Source organism: Asterias amurensis, chromosome 14, assembly GCF_032118995.1.
Source record: "Asterias amurensis chromosome 14, ASM3211899v1".
NCBI lineage: Eukaryota > Metazoa > Echinodermata > Asteroidea > Forcipulatida > Asteriidae > Asterias > Asterias amurensis.
Genome location: NC_092661.1, coordinates 9,856,817 through 9,877,887, shown reverse-complemented (window position 1 = coordinate 9,877,887; position 21,071 = coordinate 9,856,817). Strand labels below are relative to the sequence as shown.

Genomic DNA, 21,071 nt, shown 5'->3' with positions numbered 1-21,071 from the left:
GCTGTCCATCAAACATTATGGGGGCACCCCTGTCGTGATCAGGGGTGGATTTTATAAAAAGTTAAGACTAGTCTTACCAAGAGCGAGGACAAATCTTGCTCAGCAGAACTGTGTACCAGCCAAAATTCTATAAAGTTTACATAGTTGCAACTGGTACCCTACTCGACTTTTGATAAGCAGAGAGATTTACTAAGCAGTATTTTTGCTTAAAAATAAGCTTTAGGAAATTGGGCCCAAACCGATACTGCAGGGAGGATCGTCTGGTTCTCTTTGCAATACTCTGAAATTGCACTGGGTTTGTGTGTTGGTACCCTGGAATCCTCACCAGCGAGAAGACAGGATCGCTTCCTTAAAACTATTTTAGATACATCAACAGTTGGCTCATGACAATTTCCATAATTGCCAATGGAACGGTCTTCATGTCCCCATTAAAGACACTGGACAGTGGACACTATTGGTATTTGTCAAAGACCATTTTCCCACTTGGTGTATCCCAACATAAGCATCAAATAACAAATCTGTGAACATTTGAACTAAATTTTCATTTGAAGCTCCAAGAAAATAAAGACAGAAAAAACACTCTTGTTGTACAAATGTGTGTGCTTTCAGATGCCTTAGAAAGGCTTCAGGCCTAACTATTTAAATATTTGAGTGAGACATAACCCCATAGAGTTATATATAAGAACTAGAGCGCGCACTGGCCTATATACGCGCCCCGGTTTGCGAGCAGGCGGCCATTTTCTAAGTTGACAAAACTGGCATCTCACAGCGTGTGTTTGTGCAGCCATTTTGTAAGTTGAACAAACAGCATCGCGTGAGCGTTCAATAAAAGAAACCTCAAACGTGTATTTCATATTCAACGCGCGTGCAGAATGACGCGCTTGTCATCTTGCGGTCCCGTGGCGTTTGTGCACGAAGCATCACTCGTGCGCCCTCTAGTTCTTATATATAACTCTATGCATAACCCTTTTCTCAAAAACTACTTCAGATTGCCATTTCTCACATTGTTTTATACTATCAACAGCTCTCCATTGCTCATTGACCAGTGCCTTTAAAAACGCCCAGACTTTTCTGTTCTTCAAAAAGGGTCTCAAGACTCACCTGTTCTCCAATCTGTAGCTGGTTGTCACCATCACTTTTGGTCTCTCTTTTTTCTTTAAATCAGACATACAACTTTCTAATTGCAAAAATAGAGGAAATGGCGATCACACTCAACTTTTGAACAGTGTTTTTTTCAGTTTTCAATTGCACTGTTTTGGAAAAGAAAAACAGGAAATCAGCTGATCTTTTCAGGGGAACTTTCTGCAGAATCAGGGAGAGTTGGCAAAACTCTATAACTGTATCTCGATAGCCTGAACAAATTAATAAGAGAGCCGACACCTATTTGTTTGTACACGCGTTATCACTTTATTAATTGTAGGCAAAATGACTTATGTACAGCACATCACTCCAAATAAGTAAAAAATAAGAGCGTTTTACTTTAATAGGAATCAACTAGAACATTCCAAGTTGGCTTAAATTCTTGGAAAAATCTAAGTCCTGGGTATTACTCATGTTCAAAAACTACCATATTATTTACAATGAGAACACAACATAATGGCCATTATGTCACTTGAAAGTTTGAAGGTCTGTCTGACATGATGACTTGTCCAATCACAAGTCTGTGATCATTCACATTGAGTTCCTCAGACTTAAAAGTTTTGCCATCATATTATGGGGCTTTTTCCAAACCTTGGCTCAGCACCAGGCTCTGGGCTCTGTAATAATATTATGTGGTACACTGCTCTAGAGCCCAAGCAGGACCCAGAGCCTAAGCCAGAGCCAGAGGCCAAGCCGGAACCAGATTCCAAGCCAGACCCAGAGCCAGAGCCTAAGCCGGACTCAGAGGCCAAGCCAGAGCCTAAGCCAGACCCAGAGCCTAAGCTAGAGCCAGAGCCTAAGCCGAACTCAGAGGCCAAGCCAGAACCAAAGCCCAATCCAAAACTCAATCCACACAGTGCTTCCAGCGGGATTCGAACCAAGGTTGGTGAGGTGGAAGGCGAGGAAAGATAACCACAACGCCAACCTGACTGGCCAAAGCAAGTCATTGTATCAGACACTGATCAAACCGCCAACCTGACTGGACAAAGCAAGTCACTGTATCAGACATTGATCAAATCCGCCAACCTGACTGGCCAAAGCAAGTCACTGTATCAGACATTGATCAAATCCGCCAACCTGACCAGCCACAGCAAGTCATTGCATCAGACATGGATCAAATCCGCCAACCTGACTGGCCAAAGCAAGTCACTGTATCAGACATTGATCAAATCCGCCAACCTGACCAGCCACAGCAAGTCACTGTATCAGACATGGATCAAATCAAACTCCCAAATGGCTTTTATACATTTAAAGTTAGGTACAATTATTGGAAGAGCCTGTTCTTATAATATACTAACATATGGACATATTTTTGTTTAGTGGGTATCTGATACAGTAGGCCTTGTCTTGGTCCAAGACGTCACCATCTCATACTCGTAACGTAACGCAGCGTAACGTAATAACCCAACAGAGGGCACACTTTTCTTCTTGATTTCATTTCGGTTGACGACCGTGCTGGAAATCAAACCAAGAATAGACTTACGCAAAGCTAGCGGGATGATACAGCGCTTAAGTCCGAGAAGCAACACCTGGACAATAAATTCAGGGCAATCTCCATGAAGAAAAGGCATTCACATTTGAATTATTTACATACTTTCTTAGATATAGTAAGACACTGTAAGAAAACATCACTTCAGTATTACCAAAGTGTTCCTTTTGCATGCACTGCAGTTGGTTGCATCCAAGTTACCTGTAAAAGTTGCCTCTTGTGACCTTACATCCCTCTCTTAATAGTTATGCATGAGTGCGTCACAATTCGAAACCCAAAACGAGGCTATAGGCGCAGCCACTGCAAGTGGTGGCGGACCATATACCCGTAGCATGACAACAAAACTATTGGAGCCACTAATCCAGCGCGGTTTGAACCTGCGAGCCGAAAGTGCTGGACAGACTTTCTTAATTATTGTGAAGAGCAAGGAAAATCAATATCAACATAATACGTTCATCGTTTGATGGTGAATTTATTTTGAACTAGTGGTTTTTTTTCTTCAAAAACCAGCGATGTATCATACCCCAGAGCAAATTTTTTGGTATCCCAAATGAAAAGAAATATGCACGCGATATACATTAGTTTCAACAAAAATGGGATAACAATCATGTGCTATCCAAATTGGATAACAATCGTGTGTTATCCAAATTACTGGCTGCCAATAGCAACAATCACCCACAGCAACAGACACAGCCATAGACGCAGCACTAAAAGCCAATTTGGACAACCTTATGAAATCAGAAAAAGAATTCTGACTGCTTAATGACAAACATATTTTACATCCAGCCTTACTTTAAATGGGGTGTTTTTTTTTACAACCCCTCCACCTGTCCTCCCCCAACAACTTCACTACCTGGTTAAACTTGGCCAAGTGAGGGCTCACTTCACTCTTTCCTTCATCAGCACCAGGTTCTTGGTCATGTCAAAGCTGTTGCCATCAGGTTGAACACTGCGGAGCGCCCCCTGTTGGTCCTTGACAGAAAGGAAGCCAGACTTGTCCAGTCCCACCACCGTTACTTCAGGTCCAGTCTCACTCTCAAGGCGCACCTTACAATCACTGAATGAAGAAAGAAAAAACAGCATTAATTAACAATTTTAACAATGTTCGCAACGTTTAACGTTTGTTTAGATGTGTAAGAGTACAAGGGGCATTATATTCAAATGCAGGAATCTTTGTCAATGTGCAAAGCTTTAAAAAAAATGGAAAACTATTATGAGAAGTCGTCTAATATCACAAAGCCGGATGGCCACTTCAAGGCTACACCCTAATCAACTGTCATCAGGCATGTCAGGGGCCATTGCCACCTACTCCTGGGGTAATTGCCACCTACTCCTGGGGCTGAAACAGGGTTACCCCCTTCTCCAGTCTGTAAAGATGTAGGCATGGGTATCATCCACTATGATTCTGGCTGGTAGAGCAGGATGCATTACCTTCACAAATTTGTACAAAGCGGTAATGGATTGAGTGCCTTGCTCAAGTGCACATTGGTCATGAAAGGGATTCGAACCCTCACTCTGCTGCTGGCAACACCAGGGCCCAATTTCATAAAGCTGCTAAGCACAACAATTTGCTTAGCATAAAATTTCTTCCTTGGTAAAAACAGGTTTACCAACCAAATTTCCATGTGATTTTCAGGATAATCAAACTAAAGCTAAACAGTAACAAGCACTATGTAACAAATGGAAATTTGGCTGGTAATCCTGTTTTTATCGAGGGAAGAAATTTAATGCTTAGCAAATTTGTGTGCTTAGCAGCTCTATGAAATTGGGCGCAGAGCTTGGGTTCGGTGTGCTACATCACTCATTCACAACAAGCCAAAAAATTGGTGTAGTGAGGTTTGTGAAAACACTATGTAACAAATTATTTATGAGGTGTGGCCGTCAAACCAATGGTTCTTCTCAGACCTACCATAGCCTTACTAAAGGCAGTCGAATTATTCACTCCGAAAAAAAGACCGCCGCGCGCTCTGTATAAAAAAAAAAACGTATTCACTGTGCGTAACATCGCACGACACGATGCCCCCGTACACTATCCGCATGCGGAGACCGTCAGGCCAACAGCCTTGTAGGGTCTGTGTTGAAGCCACTGACCTCATTACTATAATAAGCGAAGAGTTCCCACGGTCAGCTCATTACCATAATGCCCGCGAAAGACGAGACAGTCATGTGTACATCACACACCACCACCACGGACGCTCAGCGAGCATGATAGGCGTGCGTGATTGGACGTCAAAATGAATAACTCATTTGCCTCACATCCTGTGTTGTCTGATAGGTCTGACGAAAGATATACATATTCATGAGCTGCATACCAGCATATACCAGAGAGCCCCCCCCCCCCCAATTTATTCCACTTGTGGAAATTTTTCAATACAACACATTAAACCCGGAAGTTACAGACCTGACAAGGCTGTCGGCCTGACGGCCTCCGCATGCGGTAGTCATACGATGTGACAGTGTGTATACGGGTGGGCCATGCGGTGTGATCGCACGCACCACGCACAGGGTATACGGGTGGGTTTACAGCAGCGTCTTTTCGGAGCGAATAATGCGACTGCCTTGAGCAAGACTAGACCTACCACAGCTCATTAGTGACATGAATTGTAAGCCATTCTCATCCCATACAACCAACCAAAATAAAGAATAGTATTACCCCCTGGATTAATAATGGCCCCTCAAACAAAACAAGACAGGCTGTTCCCTCACCTGTGGAGCCACCTTCTGTAGTACAACTGGAGGAAGGAGTTTGCCCCCTGGGTTTGGAATGCCGAGATCAGTTTTTCTATCTGACTGATGGTTCTGGCAATCAGCTGTTCCGTTGACAACAGGGAGAGGGAGCTCTTGGTTTGTTTGTTGTGAAGTCGCACGAGGTCGTTGATGCAGATCGTTGGGTCACTGTTGCTGACATTGAATCCACATCCTAAACAGAAAGATATGAAGAATGTATAAAAATTACTCTCGGGTAGCCACATTGGATACAACAAAATTATTGCGTTGGCGCTGGGGCCAAGGATACAAAATGGATTGGTCGAAAATGGGGCTACATCTTCTTCAACTTCAAAGGCAAGGGTTGATTTGCAACTGCATTTCTAGAGCAGTGTCTTAACAACTATACCATCGAGATTTCCCGGTAGCTAGAGGCAGTTGGAATCCTATATTTTGGCAGCAGGACCGCAACGATTTAATCAAGAATATGAATTTTTGGTTTTACCCGTATACACAGATGTGTGTTAGAACTGTACACTCAGTACTTTCCCAAGATCTGTAGACAAAATCACAGGCAGTATACAGTGCTTACACACATCGGTGCACAATGTATGGGAAAAAAAAAACGAATTGAATATTCTTTATCCCTGATGCAAATTTTCATCTGTGGATGTATACATTACATTTTGTCTATGAGACACAGATCTAATAGCTTACCAATGATAGCATGAAACACTTTGTCCAGAAAGCTGGAGTTGACAATGATGCCTCCTAGTTTCATCTTGTTTCCGTAGTAGATGTCATTAGGCCATTTGACTCGCAAGTCAAGGTTCTACAAGACAACATGAGATACAAGTAAAAAAGAGAGTCAATATGGGGCGACCAGACTCTCGTAATGTTAACAGCATACTGCTGGGTGTCATGGCTGAGCGGATAAGAGCACCGAACTCAAGCTCTGGTACTTCTGTTCAGCAGAGTGTGGGTTCGAGTCTTGTTCATGACACTTGTGTCACTGAGCAATACACTATAACTATAATTGCTTCTCTCCACCAAGGGGTAAATGGGTACATGTACCTGTTTGAGCAAAGATGGTTCTTGTGATTGATATAGCTTTGTAGTGCTATTTGTTGCACAGGCTATATACCCCCCCCCCCCAAAGAGCTGAGATGGTTTGAGTAATGAATTAAAAAATGGCACAGGGGTAATGATGTTGGAGCGCTTTGAGAAAAGCACGTTATACAAAAATCGATTGTTATTGTTATTACTGTTTGTGGGGTGTCATGGCCTAGTGGTTAAGAGCACCGCTTTTAACCTCTGGTGTTTGATCAGCACAGTGTGGGTTTGAGTCCCGGTCGTGACACTTGTGTCCTTAAGCAGGACACTTTACCATGATTGCTTAGTAGTGTTAGGGAAGTAGTGCTTTCTGCTCTACCAGCCAGGCTTCTGATGGGTTATAACCAAGCCTACATGTACAGTATATCCATGTGGACTACAATGAAGTGGCATCAGCCCCTGGAAAAAAAAAAAAAAAAAAAAAAAACTACCTCATAGCCCTTGATTGTACAGACAGCCTCCACAACAGCTACAGCTGCAATGTGCTGAAGGAATGGAAGCTTATCAGCAAGCTCTGAACCAGAAGGGATGCGAACATGAAGGGAGAACATCGCACAACCGATCGGCCCCAGCCATTTGTTCCCACCACGCCCTGAAAGAAAAGGAAAAGGGCCAAGAGGCTAAAAATTGTGTAAATAGTATTAGCTTGTTTGTTTGTTTGTTTTATTTCCATTCATACAACAAATAATTTCAATTAATAATACACCAAGGCAATAAACAAAACATATAAGACTAAAACCAAGTTTCATGTATAGGCTTACACATGTTGAGTCCAACATTAGATTTTGAGGTCCTCGAAATCAAGCATCTGAAAGCACACAACTTTGTGTGACAAGGTTATTTTTTTTCTTTCATGGATCTCGCAACTCCGACGTCCAATCAAGCTCAAATTTTCACAGGTTTGTTATTTTATGAATATGTTGAGATACACCAAGTGAGAAGACTGGTTTTTGACAATTACCAATAGTGTCCAGTGTCTTTAATTATACACAAGGCGATAAACAAAACGAAATAGACTAAAACCAAGTTACATGTATACACATGTTGAGTCCCAGATTGAATAAATGTATGCATGGGGGTGTCATCTGAGAGAAGGACTTCTGTAGTGGAGCACCCAAGTTGCAAACAACTTATAAACCAAAAGGATCCTAGTAGAGTCTTTCTCAAAGGCTAAGTGACAACACACGAACATGAACTATGAGATGCTTAAACAGCAGTGATTTTAGTTTTTCAAGTTCTCGTTCAAGTACTTCTTTAAAGGCAGTAGACACTATTGGTAATTACTCAAAATAATTATCAGCATAAAACCTACCTTACTTGGTAAGAGTAATGGGGAGAGGTTGATAGTATAAAACATTGTGAGAAACGGCTCCCTCTGAAGTGATGTAGTTTTCGAGAAAGAAGTAATTTTCCACGAATTTGATTTCGAGACCTCAGAATAAGATTTTGAGGTCTCAAAATCAAGCATCTGGAAGCACACAACTTCATGTGACAAGGGTGTTTTTGTCTTTCCTTATTATCTTTTCACAGGTTTGTTATTTTGTGCATATGTTGAGATGCGCCAATTAAGTGAGAAGACTGGTCTTTGACAATTACCAAAAGTGTTCAGTGTCTTTAAAAGCAGCTGGCTATTAATGCTTACCTCTTCCTTGGGTCATACGGGTTGCTATGGCAACCACGCTGACGTCTTCCGGCACCTTGAACATGAAGCTGACACAAAACATAAATAAATGATGCTCATGTTAAAAAGAGAAGAGTTTATTTTAATATCCGAATGTATTCATCACAATGTTACACCAACATGCCTGGAATAACATGGACGCTATGGCCTCCGTTGCCTTAGTCTTTGCATTGTGCTCCTTAAAAAGTTTCCCCCGTTGACTTAAAGATTTTCCAATGGAAGTGCCCTTTTCTTAATGAAAATGGCCTTGCCCTCTCAAAGATGAAAATTCCAGGCCTGCACAAACAATCTAAAAGGAGAGGTTTGGGTTGTCTGTGTTGCTTTAACCCTCTGGTGCACAAGGCTAGCGACCACCAAAAAACACGTCAAATTGGACTTTGACAAACGTTCATAACTTAAAAACTGCAACACACAAAGATATCGCCCTGTTCGCGTGTTTAGAACGATTGTTGATATATTACCAAAAATTTGTGCATCACGCAAAAGTCTCATCAAATAACAGGTCTTACTTTGACATCAGTGAAGGCGCTGTTTGAGCTTGGAACGTCACACGCAAGGGGTCATTTACCTTTCAAAAAGTGTCATGGTGGTCGGTACCACCTCAGTGTAGAGCACAACATTCCCACAAGTTTTCGCAGTCAAGTTCTTCTTGTAAACGGCGAAGTTGAACGTGCCCTCCGGAGGCGACATTAGGCCAGTGATGATCGGGAGAAGGTCAGGGGTCACAGTGGTGATTCCTGTCGGGTTGGGGGAAAATTGCATGGTGACATAACGGCTGGGCAGCTTGTCTTCTTTGAGAATCGGCTTGATGGATGACAAAAATGCTGTAGATGCATTCTGTGGTGTAGAAGACAAAATGTATGCAATATATTTTACCAAAATTGGTTTTTGTCCGGATGGGATATTATTAGCCATCAAAGGTCCCATGTAATAGGACAAGTACATGTACATGTAGGAATGGTATGTAAATGAAGTGCCCATAAAATAACCCGGAACACTTATCAAGGAAGAGGAGGGGTTAGTAGCCCTTGTGTTTGTGGTTCACACCCGGGTTAAAAGCTGTGGACACTATTGGTAGTTGTAAAAGACCAGTCTTCTCACTTGCTGTATCTCAACATGCGCAAAATAACAAACCTGTGAAAATTTGAGCTCAATCGGTCATCGAAGTTGCGAGAAAACACCTTTCTCACACGAAGTTGTGTGCTTTCAGATGCTTGATTTCGAGACCCCAAATTCGAAAACTACTCCACTTCAGAGGGAGCGTTTCTCACAATGTTTTGTACATGTACTACCAACCTCTCCCCATTACCTGTTACCAAGTAAGGTTTTATGCTAGCGCGTGTAGTAATTATTTTGAGTAATCAGTGAGTAATTACCAATAGTGTCCACTGCCTTTAAGAGAGGCAATTAAAAAATATACATTGTACATGTAGTGTCAAACTTTTTAGAAGTACGATATGTAAATTTTACCCTTTAGATTTAAACTTTAATCCTTAAAACTTACATGTGCACCCCCCAAGTACTTTTTAAAATTGAAAGGCAAAGTACACCTTTTGTTTTTTAATCCTATATAAATGTAGTGTACAATAAAAATTAACCTGTGAAAATTTTATTTCAAAAGACGGTCGAGTTGTTGATTTATTGCCGAATATCCGGAGTGAATAATGTACTTGTCCACACAGGTACGTAGAATAATGCTAAAAATGAATACACAATCTGAGAAAAGTTTTTCGCAGTGACGCTTCTTAAAAATTTTGGGGGTAGAAATTGATATATTTTTTACAAAACCAATATAATTCATAATACTTTAAAGCAAAATGTTTCTCAAAAAGTTATTACACCATCCAAAGCAGCTGTACTTCTTACCATGTAAGTTTGTGTTGCCATTAATTATCAGAGTCACTACCAAGTGTATACTGACCCCTTTAAGTAATTATAAAAATGTCAGTCATTGCCAATGGTATATATCATACCTTGATGTAACAAATAATTTGTCTTACTTCTAAGACAAACCGCACAGCATAACCTTTCTCCTATTGTGAAACAATTTCCGGTACCATCTCAGAAATGTATTTTAAATAATATTTATGACAAATGACAATCAACAAAAAAGATGCCATCTATTATCAAACTTCATCTGCAATTCAGCCTACCGCCAGGAAAATCAAACAAAATGTCAGATTCATAAACAGCCAGACGATGAGTGATGAAGAGGGAAAGGCGACACAAGTTATGCCAACAACAAACTGGTTTAAAGGCAGTGGACACTATTGGTAATTACTCAAAAAAATTATTAGCGTAAAACCTTACTTGGTGACAAGCAATGGGGAGAGGTTGATAGTATAAAACATTGTGAGAAACGGCTCCCTCTGAAGTGCCATAGTTTTCGAGAAAGAAGTAATTTTCCACGAATTTGATTTCGAGACCTCAGATTTAGAATTTGAGGTCTCGAAAACAACCATCTAAACGCACACAACTTCGTGTGACAAGGGTGTTTTTTCTTTCATTATTATCTCGCAACTTCGATGACCAATTGAGCTCAAATTTTCACAGGGTTGTTATTTTATGCATATGTTGAGATACACCAACTGTGAAGGCTAGTCTTTGACAATTACCAATAGTGTCCACTGCCTTTAAAGGCACTGACCACTATTGGTTACATTGTATTCCTCAAAATAATAATAGCCATTTCTCACAATTATTTATACTATCAACAGCTCTCCATCGCTCATTCTCAAAAATTAGTTTGAGTAACTCCTTACATATAGTGTCACATTCACACATGCATACAAAATGATTTCAGATTAATCTTCATTTCTATTGTATTAATCTTTAAAGAAGAGGGGATGTCACATTCACACATCATACATACAGGACTAGCGCCCTCTAGAGTCTAACCCCTACTCATGTACCCTTTCCATCAAGATGGCTGCAAAGTGTTAACGTGATTAAAACTACCAAAGTTCATGATACAAGCTGAGTCCCTCTCTCTCTCAAAATGGCAGCTGAAGGCATTACATATATAGTGTACAGTGCCTTTAAGAAATCATCGTCATCACATAGAAGTTCCCCCCCCCCCTCACATCGTAAAATAGAGAACTAAGAAATACAAGTGCGTATTAAACCCAGCTGAGTCTAATAGAGCACATGTATGCAGGACGTTTAAATACACAGCACATGCGGTGTGCCGCCTCTACGCACCAGTGTCTAATAAACACATCGGGACAGATGACACAAGTGTTATAAATCACTGGTAAGCTGGCAAAACAGATTTGGTGAGTCCTGGGGAGGAAAAATAGCTGAGAGGTCTGCTCGAGAGTCAAATGCAAAGAGAACTTCAGCAAAAAATATTGAAGGTCTTTTACTTAAATCTGCAAACATCTTAGATTGCTCGTTCAGGCCCTGGAATTACACAGAGACCCTGGGGTGGATTTCACAGAGAGTTAAGACGAGTCTTATCTCGAGTTAGGACGAGTTACTCGTCCTAACTTAGGACTAGCCTTACGTTTTTAATATAATATCAAAGTCTTATATAGCGTACGTATCTACCAAACAAGGTACTCAAGGCGCTGAGTACAATACAAACTTTCAGAAAGATAGGTAACTGCAGTGATGAATTTTGAGAACCAATTAATCAATATCACTTGAACTAGTCCCAAATTTCTTTGTGAAATCGACCCTGGCCTCTCTAGGCCCCTGGTCTTGCATTTGGTGCCCTCTAAAAAAAATTAACTTTAAATTTTACAATTTTTTGCAATATAGCTATCAAGTCTTGAATGCAATGTTTTTAAGAACACTGAAATCTGCAACCATGTACTCGCTCGTTGCTCGATCAGTGCCTGGAATAACATGTCTTGCATGTAGGCCCCTGGTCTTGGATTTGGTGCCAACTCAAATTATCATTTTTCTAGACTATAAATTTTACCAGTCATTGCAAAATAGCTAGAAGTCTTTCATGAGTATGCCGCATGTCACAGAAATAGAATGCAATGTTTGGAAGAGCACTTCACAGCAAAAATATTCAAGGTCTTTTCGTAATTCTGCTACCATCTCCTTGTCTGGCATGTTTGCTTCGTTTTTTTTTTAAAGCTAGGGCACCTAGGCATTTTCTACTTGAGAAAGGGGCACCCTATGAGGAAATTGTAACTTTCTACTTTCAAGAGCATTTCAAGGGCTCCAACGCAATGACCAGGGGAGCATAGAGACATCAGACCTACCATTTAACTGGAATTAAAGAAAGTGGACACTATTGGTAATTGTCAAAGACTAGTCTTCACAGTTGGTGTATCTCAACATGCATAAAATAACAAACCTGTGAAAACTTGAGCTCAATCGGTCGTCAAAGTTGGGAGATATTAAAATAATGAAAGAAAAAAACACCCTTGTCGCACCATGTTCACACCAAGTTGTGTGCTTTCAGATATCTCAAGTTCTAAATCTGAGGTCTCGAAATCAAATTCGTGGAAAACTACTTCTTTTTCGAAAACTATGTCACTTTAGAGGGAGTTATTTCTCACCATGTTTTATACTATCCACCTCTCCCCATTTGTTCGTATTCAAGAAAGGTTTTATGCTAATAATTATTTTGAGTAATCACCAATAGTGTCCACTACCTTTAAACAAAGGCTCTATTCTATTAATTGCCCCCTATCTGCCTGCCTATACATACATGTATGTACATGGATTTTATGCCCACTAAAGGTACAATTTTTCAGACTTTAAATTTTACCAGTCATTACAAAATAGCTAAAAGTCTGCGTGAGTATGCATGTCACAGAAAAATGAATGCAATGTTTTGAAGGCCGTTTCTTTTTTTTTTGCAATCATCTCTAGCACTCATGCATGAATTGACACCATGGCATTTAAGAATTTCCAGTGGAGGCATTCTTTGCAAAATAGACGCAAGTCTGCTTGAGTATGATACCTAGAGAATGCAAACTATTGAAGATCTTTTCCTTAGTTTTGCAGCAATCTTAAGGGCACTAGACAGGATTGGTAATTACTCAAAAAAATTGTTAGCATAAAAACTTTATTTGGTATTCGAGTGATGGAGAGCTGTTGATAATGTAGGTTAAAAAATTGAGAGAAACGGCTCCCTCTGAAGTAACGTAGTTTTCGAGAACATGGAGAAAGAAGAAATTTTCCACAAAGTTGATTTGGAGACCTCAGAATTAGATTTTGAGGTCCTGAAATCAAGCATCTGAAAGCACACAACTTCATGTGGCAATGGTGGTTTTTCTTCCATTTTTATCTTTCAACTTCAATGACCGATTGAGCTCAAATTTTCACAGGTTTGTTATTTTATGTATAATGTTGAGATATACAAAGTGAGAAGACTTGTCTTTGACAATTACCAATAGGGTCCAGTTACAGTGTCTTAAATCAGGCATGGAACATACATCAGTACACGTACATGGAGACTATGGCAGAGCCCGATTGGGAGGAAAGTACATGTACATGTACATACATGTACACAAGACTGCATTGCAGGGCTTGAAACTCAAAATTACTGGAGCAAACTTTATTACACAAGACCAGATTCAAAATGAGTTGAATAAGCACTAACCCGGTTGGGAGGGAAACCCCCCATGTCTCCGATTGGGACTAGACCCCAATTCAACACAGGATTTGAATGCGCCATATTTTTGACCGCCTGAGGGCGCACTCAATAGTATTTTATCACTGTCGGGGGTATACACAGTTTTAACGGGTGTTCTGTAACTTTCGTTGTGCCGTAGTTTGAAGTTGCTTTAGAGGTGGATTATAACGGCTCCTTTAAAAGTTTACTGTTCGTGATGGATTAAATATCTGTGGTGGTAATGTGTTCCAGTCTTTAATAACTGTTTTGGGTATGACGTCATAATTTGATCAAAAATCGTTTATTACAGCGCCTTGTATTCTTTGGCGCTTTACAAATAAAGTTATTATTATTATATGTATATACCCCCTGTAAGTGATTGAGAGCGCCCTCACACAGTAAAAAAAACAGCGCATTGAACCGTGGTCACAGGTGAAAGGCAGGGAACCATCTTGCCAACTTTCTATAAAGTTGCAGTAGGCCAGAATTGAATGTAACAGACCATGGCCTCTACACATGAAGATGTTACCCCCTGGACGTAGACTTGGTGCCCTTTTAAAATGATTTTGATAGTGCCCTTTTCAAAATAAAAATGGCCTTGGCACATCTAAGACGGACCACCATGGTACTATGTACGCACAAATTATTACTATTTTTATAGTTTAAATTTTTGTTGTCATACCTCAGTAGTACCCAGTAAAAATCCACATGTCAGCTCAGGCACCTCAGAGGTCGCGCACTGTAACCCCAGATGACCCAATAGGTCAAGGGTCACAGCATGTCGCACTTCGTTGGACTGCTTGAGGTCGGAGAAAGCAGCTGTGTCAGGAACGAGGCTCTCTGGAGACACCAGCTGAAGAGGGATCTGCAGAGAAAACATCAAATCAAAGAAAATATTTCATAAGTTGTTGGTGAGGTACATTATACATTGTCTCCGTGGTTTCAATCTTGAGGTTCACAATGACTGCAGACCCTTAACACGCAGGTCACGGAGGTCAAGGCCTCCGTTGCCCCTGGTCTTGGCCTTAAGTGCCCCTTCAAAAGTTCCCTATTGACTATAGACTGTGCAAGTCTCGCGAGAAATTGAACTTCCGGGACCATTGTGGTCCCAACCTAATGGAGTTTTACGTTGGGGAGATTTTGTTCTGCCAATAATTTTAGTTTAACATAAGTTATGACTCTAAAAAGTGAATATGTGCTTGGGAATGTAAAAAAAAGTAATTAAAAACAGAAAAGTAAAATCAATTCAACAAATTAACGAAGAAAACTAAAGAAAAAAACTTGACCTCCAGTTTCCGGTTTACTCTAAACAATTAAGAATATTACCCAATTGACGTTCCCATTATCGCTGAACCTATGTGATGATCGCACCAATTGGACGTGATTCACAAACGGGGTGTATTAGAAAAACCATCCCGGTTGATGTCGAACAGCGGTCCTCGTCCCGATAAATGTATAATTTTTACGTTAATTTAAACAAAACAATTATTATGTACACGAATTAAAATAATAATTATACAAAAAGTACGTTAAAAATAATAATCTTTAAGAATTTTTTAACAAATAACAATTTCAATACAATTTGGTTTTGTACAAAAATATACTTTTTTTCGAATTAAGTTCTCGTTTTCGCTACGTGCGAGACTTGCACAGTCTATATAAGATTTACCAATGGAAATTTGCCCTTTGCAAAACGAAAATGGCCTTGCCCTCTCAAAGATGAAATTCAAGACCTGTGACTGTCATCTACTGTGCATGCAGTTAATGAAGCCATACTTCTTCGTGCAATTCATAATCATAGACATTTAAAAACACGGACACTATTGGTAATTGTCAAAGACCAGTCTTCTCACTTGGTGTATCTCAACATGCATAATAACAAACCTGTGAAAATTTGAGCTCATTTGGTCGACGAAGTTGCGAGATAACTGTTAAAGAAAAAAACTCTCTTCTCACACAAGGTTGTGTGCTTTCAGATGCTTGATTTCCAGACCTCAAATTCTAAATTTGAGGTCTCGAAATCAAATTCGTGGAAAGTTACTACTTTCTCAAATACTACATTACTTCAGAGGGACTCACAATGTGTTATACTATCAACCTCTCCCCATTACTCGTTACCAAGTAAGTTTTTATGCTAATAAATATTTTGAGTAATTACCAATAGTGTCCACTGCCTTAAAACCAATGTTTGTATGCAAGAGATGACTCTTGACAGCTTGGTGTTGAGGAGCAACCTCAAGGAACATTTGCCGAGTTTCTTTAGAAGGTTCATCACTAGTCTTGGTGCAAGACGTTTCTCACTTTCCTTTCACACACAGAGCGGCCAACTCAGTAGGTGGGTGGACTAAGTCAGGTGAGTCGGTGCGGGCGATGTTGGTGAGTTGGCCGCGCTGTGCGTGAAAGGAAAACGAGGAAAGTCTTCGCCAAGACTAGTTCATCACAAAAGAAAAACTAAACCAACATATTTTGACTTCTTGATGTATATGTACAGTATACATGTACTGTAGCATATGATACTTTGTTTAAAAAAACAAAACATATTTTCGGCAGATGATGACTTGTCATTCTTTTCTTTTAAATAAATTATTGTAATAATCACAAATTTTCTGTTTTTTTCCCCAAGGGAAAAACAAAATCTGAAATCAGACTGAAAAACATGAAAAGTAGGCCTATACAAATAGTATCATGCCTGTGATAGGCCTACATCATACATGTGAATGCATTTTATTGTAACAAACACAATATGACAGTCCAGTGTGGTAGCCACAGTGGGCGGTGCTGGGTAAGCCTGCACAATTTTTGCCCAGCACTCAGAGAAAAGTACATTATGCCACCCTGATTTCAAATATTGTCCACCCTGCATTGATCTGAGGTATACACAGCTAATGATGAGGCGAAACAAATGTCTTGGAGAAAGAACACAATCAAAAGGTCATTCAACTTATTGCATGGCCCCATAACACTAACAGTTTAGGAACCTGGCCCCACTCCAGCAATAATGGCCCCATAATTAAACATGAATAATTTTGTTGATCCCCTTGCCCTCGGAAGACTTCTGACAACATTTGATTTATTGCCCACCACTACAATTGGTCTAGCTACAACTGTATGACACCACAGCAATATTCTACCCCGTTAAAAGAAATGAAATTAATATTCCCACAGACTCTTCGCTCATTACGAAGGTGCTACAAAAATGTACTGCTCATTAAAACCTAATAAAGATATAAAGGTCGGGTACTGTGGTCAAATCGATAATGTTTTTTCCAGCGACAGCTTGATTGTTTGAAACCGTTAAGCTCCATTACATTACAAACCAACTGGGTACATGTTTAGATTTCATGTACTGTACAATACACGTAGGCCTTGCTTTTGACAAGGAATGCACATGTTGCTTGTTACATAGGCACCCTGATGATATATCTGGGCCCAATTTCATTAAAGGCACTGGAGTCGATTTCAGAAAGCTTTATAATAGGAGACATCAAAAACGTACAGTATAGAGAGTGATCTTCCTCACTTGAGATAAGACTAGTCTTACATGTTCAGCAGAGTGTAAGTTCCAATCCCGGTGGTGACACTTGTGTCCCTGATCAAAACACTAACGACACTTTAAAATTGTCAGAATTGCGCTGTGTGTATTTATGTAAAATGTAAATTTACTAATGTAAATGTAAAATGTAAATTTAATGTAATTTTTACTGTTCTTTAGCCACCCCTGCAACACAGTGGTTTAGCCTTCTCACATGGCATATAGCCAGAAGCCAATCGCGCGCTTGCTTCTCTCCACCCAGGGGTATATGGGTACCTGTGAGAGCAGAGATGGTTCTTGTATATATTGCGCACAGGCTGTATACTCCCCAGGGAGCTGAGATGGTTTAAGGAATGATTTAAGGCCCAGTGACCATGGGTATTAAAGGAACACGTTGCCTTGGATCGGACGAGTTGGTCGAAACAAAAGCGTTTGTAACCGTTTTTTATAAAATGCATATGGTTGGAAAGATGTTTTAAAAGTACAATACAATGATCCACACAAGTTTGCCTCGAAATTGCGTGGTTTTCCTTTTACTGTGCGAACTAACATGGTCAGCCATTTATGGGAGTCAAAATTTTGACCCCCATAAATGGCCGACGTGTTAGTCGACAAGGTAAAAGGAAAACCACGCAATTTCGAGGCATGTTTGTGTGGATCATTGTATTCTACTTTTACAACATCTTTCTACTCATATGCATTTTATAAAAAACGGTTACAAACACTTTTCAAAGACCAACTCGACCGATCCAAGGCAACGTGTTCCTTTAATGTCAGAAGCGCTTTGAGACAACCCTTGGGCGTGAAAAGCGCTATAACTCTTTGTGAAATACACCCCTGGACATAGTAGTAATTTACTAAAAATAATTGTTAGCATAAAAAGTTACTTGGTCATCTGCAATCTGATGTGTTCCATTTTGTTTGTTTGGGGGGGGGGGGTGGGCATGGTGAGGTTTTTAATTTAAAAATGTAGAAATCACATCCCAAAGCAGCGTTGAGATGACGTCAATAGTTTGTACATTACTGTGAGACCCATTTGCTGAGCAATACAGTGTATGATCAGCTGATGATAGCCCAACGTACATGACGTATCTAGGGCTAAATAGTCAGGCAGCTGTTAGCCACAGAGTTTGATTCGTATTGAATAACAGGCATGCATGACAGAAGCGCATCAGGATGTGCACTCCTGGTGGACATGAGGCGTAAGAATTTTAAAGGAGCGGTAACGGTAGAATGTCTGAGTCTCAGCCATTGAAAGCCAAGTTTCTCCTGAAGGCAGTTTGCCTTTTTGGAAATGGTGGACACATAAAAAATGCGCTCGCATATTGTCCACTTCGAAGTGTCAGTGTGAAACATTGTACCCCTAAAATTGCATGATAGCACGGTGTATACACCAGAGTATGAAATTGTCAAAACATTGTACAGTATCTCACTTTTAAAATAACCCGAGTGTACACACAATATACATGTATGTAGTACATGTTGAAAAACAATGTTTTTGCACCGAGCATTACCGTACGAATTTGAAATACATTATTTTTGTTCAAAATCGTAATAAATACAACGTTTTTGCATTGGCAGGCAGTATCTCTCTAAGTCTAAAATACAATGTAGTAGTCTATTACATGTACAGCCGTCACTGTGGACAAATGGTTAGACTGCATGCAGGACTTGCAATCACAAGGTTGTGGGTTCGAACCCCCCTGCTAACCGCCGATTTCACAATGACTAGAGTAAATATTGTCGTCTAGTTAATGAATCACAATTTCTTGATTTGTGTAAAAATTTCATAATTATAGGCCTAGACGTTAAACCAATGTTTGTGAGAGAGATTGGCTGTTGACAGCTTGGTGTTTATATCCCTTGTGGGAGTTTGCCGAGTTCCCTTGATGGGAAGATTATCCAAACAAACAAACAAACAAACAAACAAACAAACAAACAAACAGCCGCAGTATACAGCGTTAAATCGTTTCATGCGATTATGATAGTAAAGAACTGGACTCGGGTCAGTACAGCGTGTTAATCACCAGTGTCGGGCGTATCAAATGGAATGGTATTCTGAGAAGAAGGAATTGGAGGAATTGGGTCAAACGCTATTCCAACCTGCCTTGGTCTGTCAGGGTTAATAGAGCCAAAGGCAACAAATACTGTATTGACAGTAGTATAAATTTTCAACCTCATCGTATGTAGAATGTAAACTATTCCCATGAAATTTATGTATGTGAGATGCACATCGTGCATGCGCACTAACACACTGGTTTGCAAAACGAAGAAACATTGCGCCTTTTGTATGGGGCTTGCGCACTAACACACTGGTTTGCAAAACGAAGAAACATTGCGCCTTTTGTATGGGGCTTGCGCACTAACACACTGGTTTGCAAAACGAAGAAACATTGCTCCTTTTGTATGGGGCTTGCGCACTAACACACTGGTTTGCAAAACGAAGAAACATTGCGCCTTTTGTATGGGGCTTGCGCACTAACACACTGGTTTGCAAAACGAAGAAACATTGCGCCTTTTGTATGGGGCTTGCGCACTAACACACTGGTTTGCAAAACGAAGAAACATTGCGCCTTTTGTATGGGGCTTGCGCACTAACACACTGGTTTGCAAAACGAAGAAACATTGCGCCTTTTGTATGGGGCTTGCGCACTAACACACTGGTTTGCAAAACGAAGAAACATTGCGCCTTTTGTATGGGGCTTGCGCACTAACACACTGGTTTGCAAAACGAAGAAACATTGCGCCTTTTGTAGGCAAGTGGCTGATGGTGATGTGACGCGCTCGCGTTTGTGCGTCTGTTGTACCCCTACAATGTAGTAGGCATACATTTGTATGTAGTACTCTGCGGCATTTGCTACTGATAGCGTTACTTTGTCTGATTTAATATTCAACGCGTCTGATCCCATGTCAAACATAATCAGTTTTGTAATAGTGCAGTCTTATATGTAAGTTTCACAAAATCAAGCAAAACATGCACTTGGGTTTTGAAGGTTTGTCTTAAAGGCAGTGGACAATATTGGTAATTACTCAAAAAGTTTATTAGCATAAAACCTTACTTGGTAATGAGTAAAGGGGAGAGGTTGACGGTATAAAACATTGTGAGAAACGGCTCCCTCTGAAGTGACGTAGTTTTCGAGAAAGAAGTATTTTTCCACGAATTTGATTTTGAGGCCTCAGATTTAGAATTTGAGGTCTCGAAATCAAGCATCTGAAAGCACACAACTTCGTGTGACAAGGGTGTTTTTTCTTTCATTATTATTGCACAACTTCGACGACCGATTGAGCTCAAATTTTCACATGTTTGTTATTTATGCATTTGTTGAGACACACCAACAGTGAAGGCTAGTCTTTGACATTATTACCAATACTGTCCAGTGTCTTTAAGTTTTGGGTGGCTATAATAATACTGTTGAAACGTCAGGCGATGAGTTTCTATTTTGAGAGGTCAAATGGCAAGCCCATTATTCATTTTGCAACAGGGCACTTCAATTGGAAAATCATAAATCCATGTGAAACTTTGGGAGGGGCACCAAGGCCACCAAGCCAGGGCAGCTATAAGGCCATGGCTTCTGTGGTCCAAGGTCCAAGTGTGTAAATTCGGTCCTGAATTCATGCAACATTTCACAAGAGCAAATTTATTGGAAAAATTAAATTCACAGTAGGCTTACATGTACATTGTACAGTATGTTCACATCTTTAAATGCCACTTGCCCATTCTTCAAATGCTGACTGCAGCCCCCAAGCAGCTTCGACCATGCTGAGATCCAAATTATTCTAATTTCGATTCATTAACTTTTACAGGAAATGCGTACGTGTGACATGTACATAT

At 40.2% G+C, this 21,071-nt stretch overlaps 1 protein-coding gene across 2 annotated transcripts in view; it reads right to left on the bottom strand.

Annotated features, from left to right (window-relative positions):
• Positions 1-1,383: 1,383 nt before the first annotated feature.
• LOC139947097 (biotin--protein ligase-like) overlaps positions 1,384-21,071 on the bottom strand; it is a 43,203-nt gene continuing 23,515 nt past the window's right edge. The window contains exons 5-12 of one of the 2 annotated variants that reach the window (XR_011787318.1): positions 14,390-14,572; positions 8,698-8,966; positions 8,091-8,158; positions 6,880-7,040; positions 6,053-6,167; positions 5,336-5,549; positions 2,167-3,686; positions 1,384-2,065 (exon numbers count right to left, since the gene is read on the bottom strand). Coding sequence is in view for 1 of the 2 variants with exons in the window: in XM_071944935.1 (XP_071801036.1) it covers positions 3,509-3,686; positions 5,336-5,549; positions 6,053-6,167; positions 6,880-7,040; positions 8,091-8,158; positions 8,698-8,966; positions 14,390-14,572 (1,188 nt within the window). In the remaining variant the exon portion in view is untranslated. Of the gene's footprint in view, positions 3,687-5,335; positions 5,550-6,052; positions 6,168-6,879; positions 7,041-8,090; positions 8,159-8,697; positions 8,967-14,389; positions 14,573-21,071 lie in introns of both variants that reach the window. The other variant, XM_071944935.1, reaches the window with a different exon arrangement.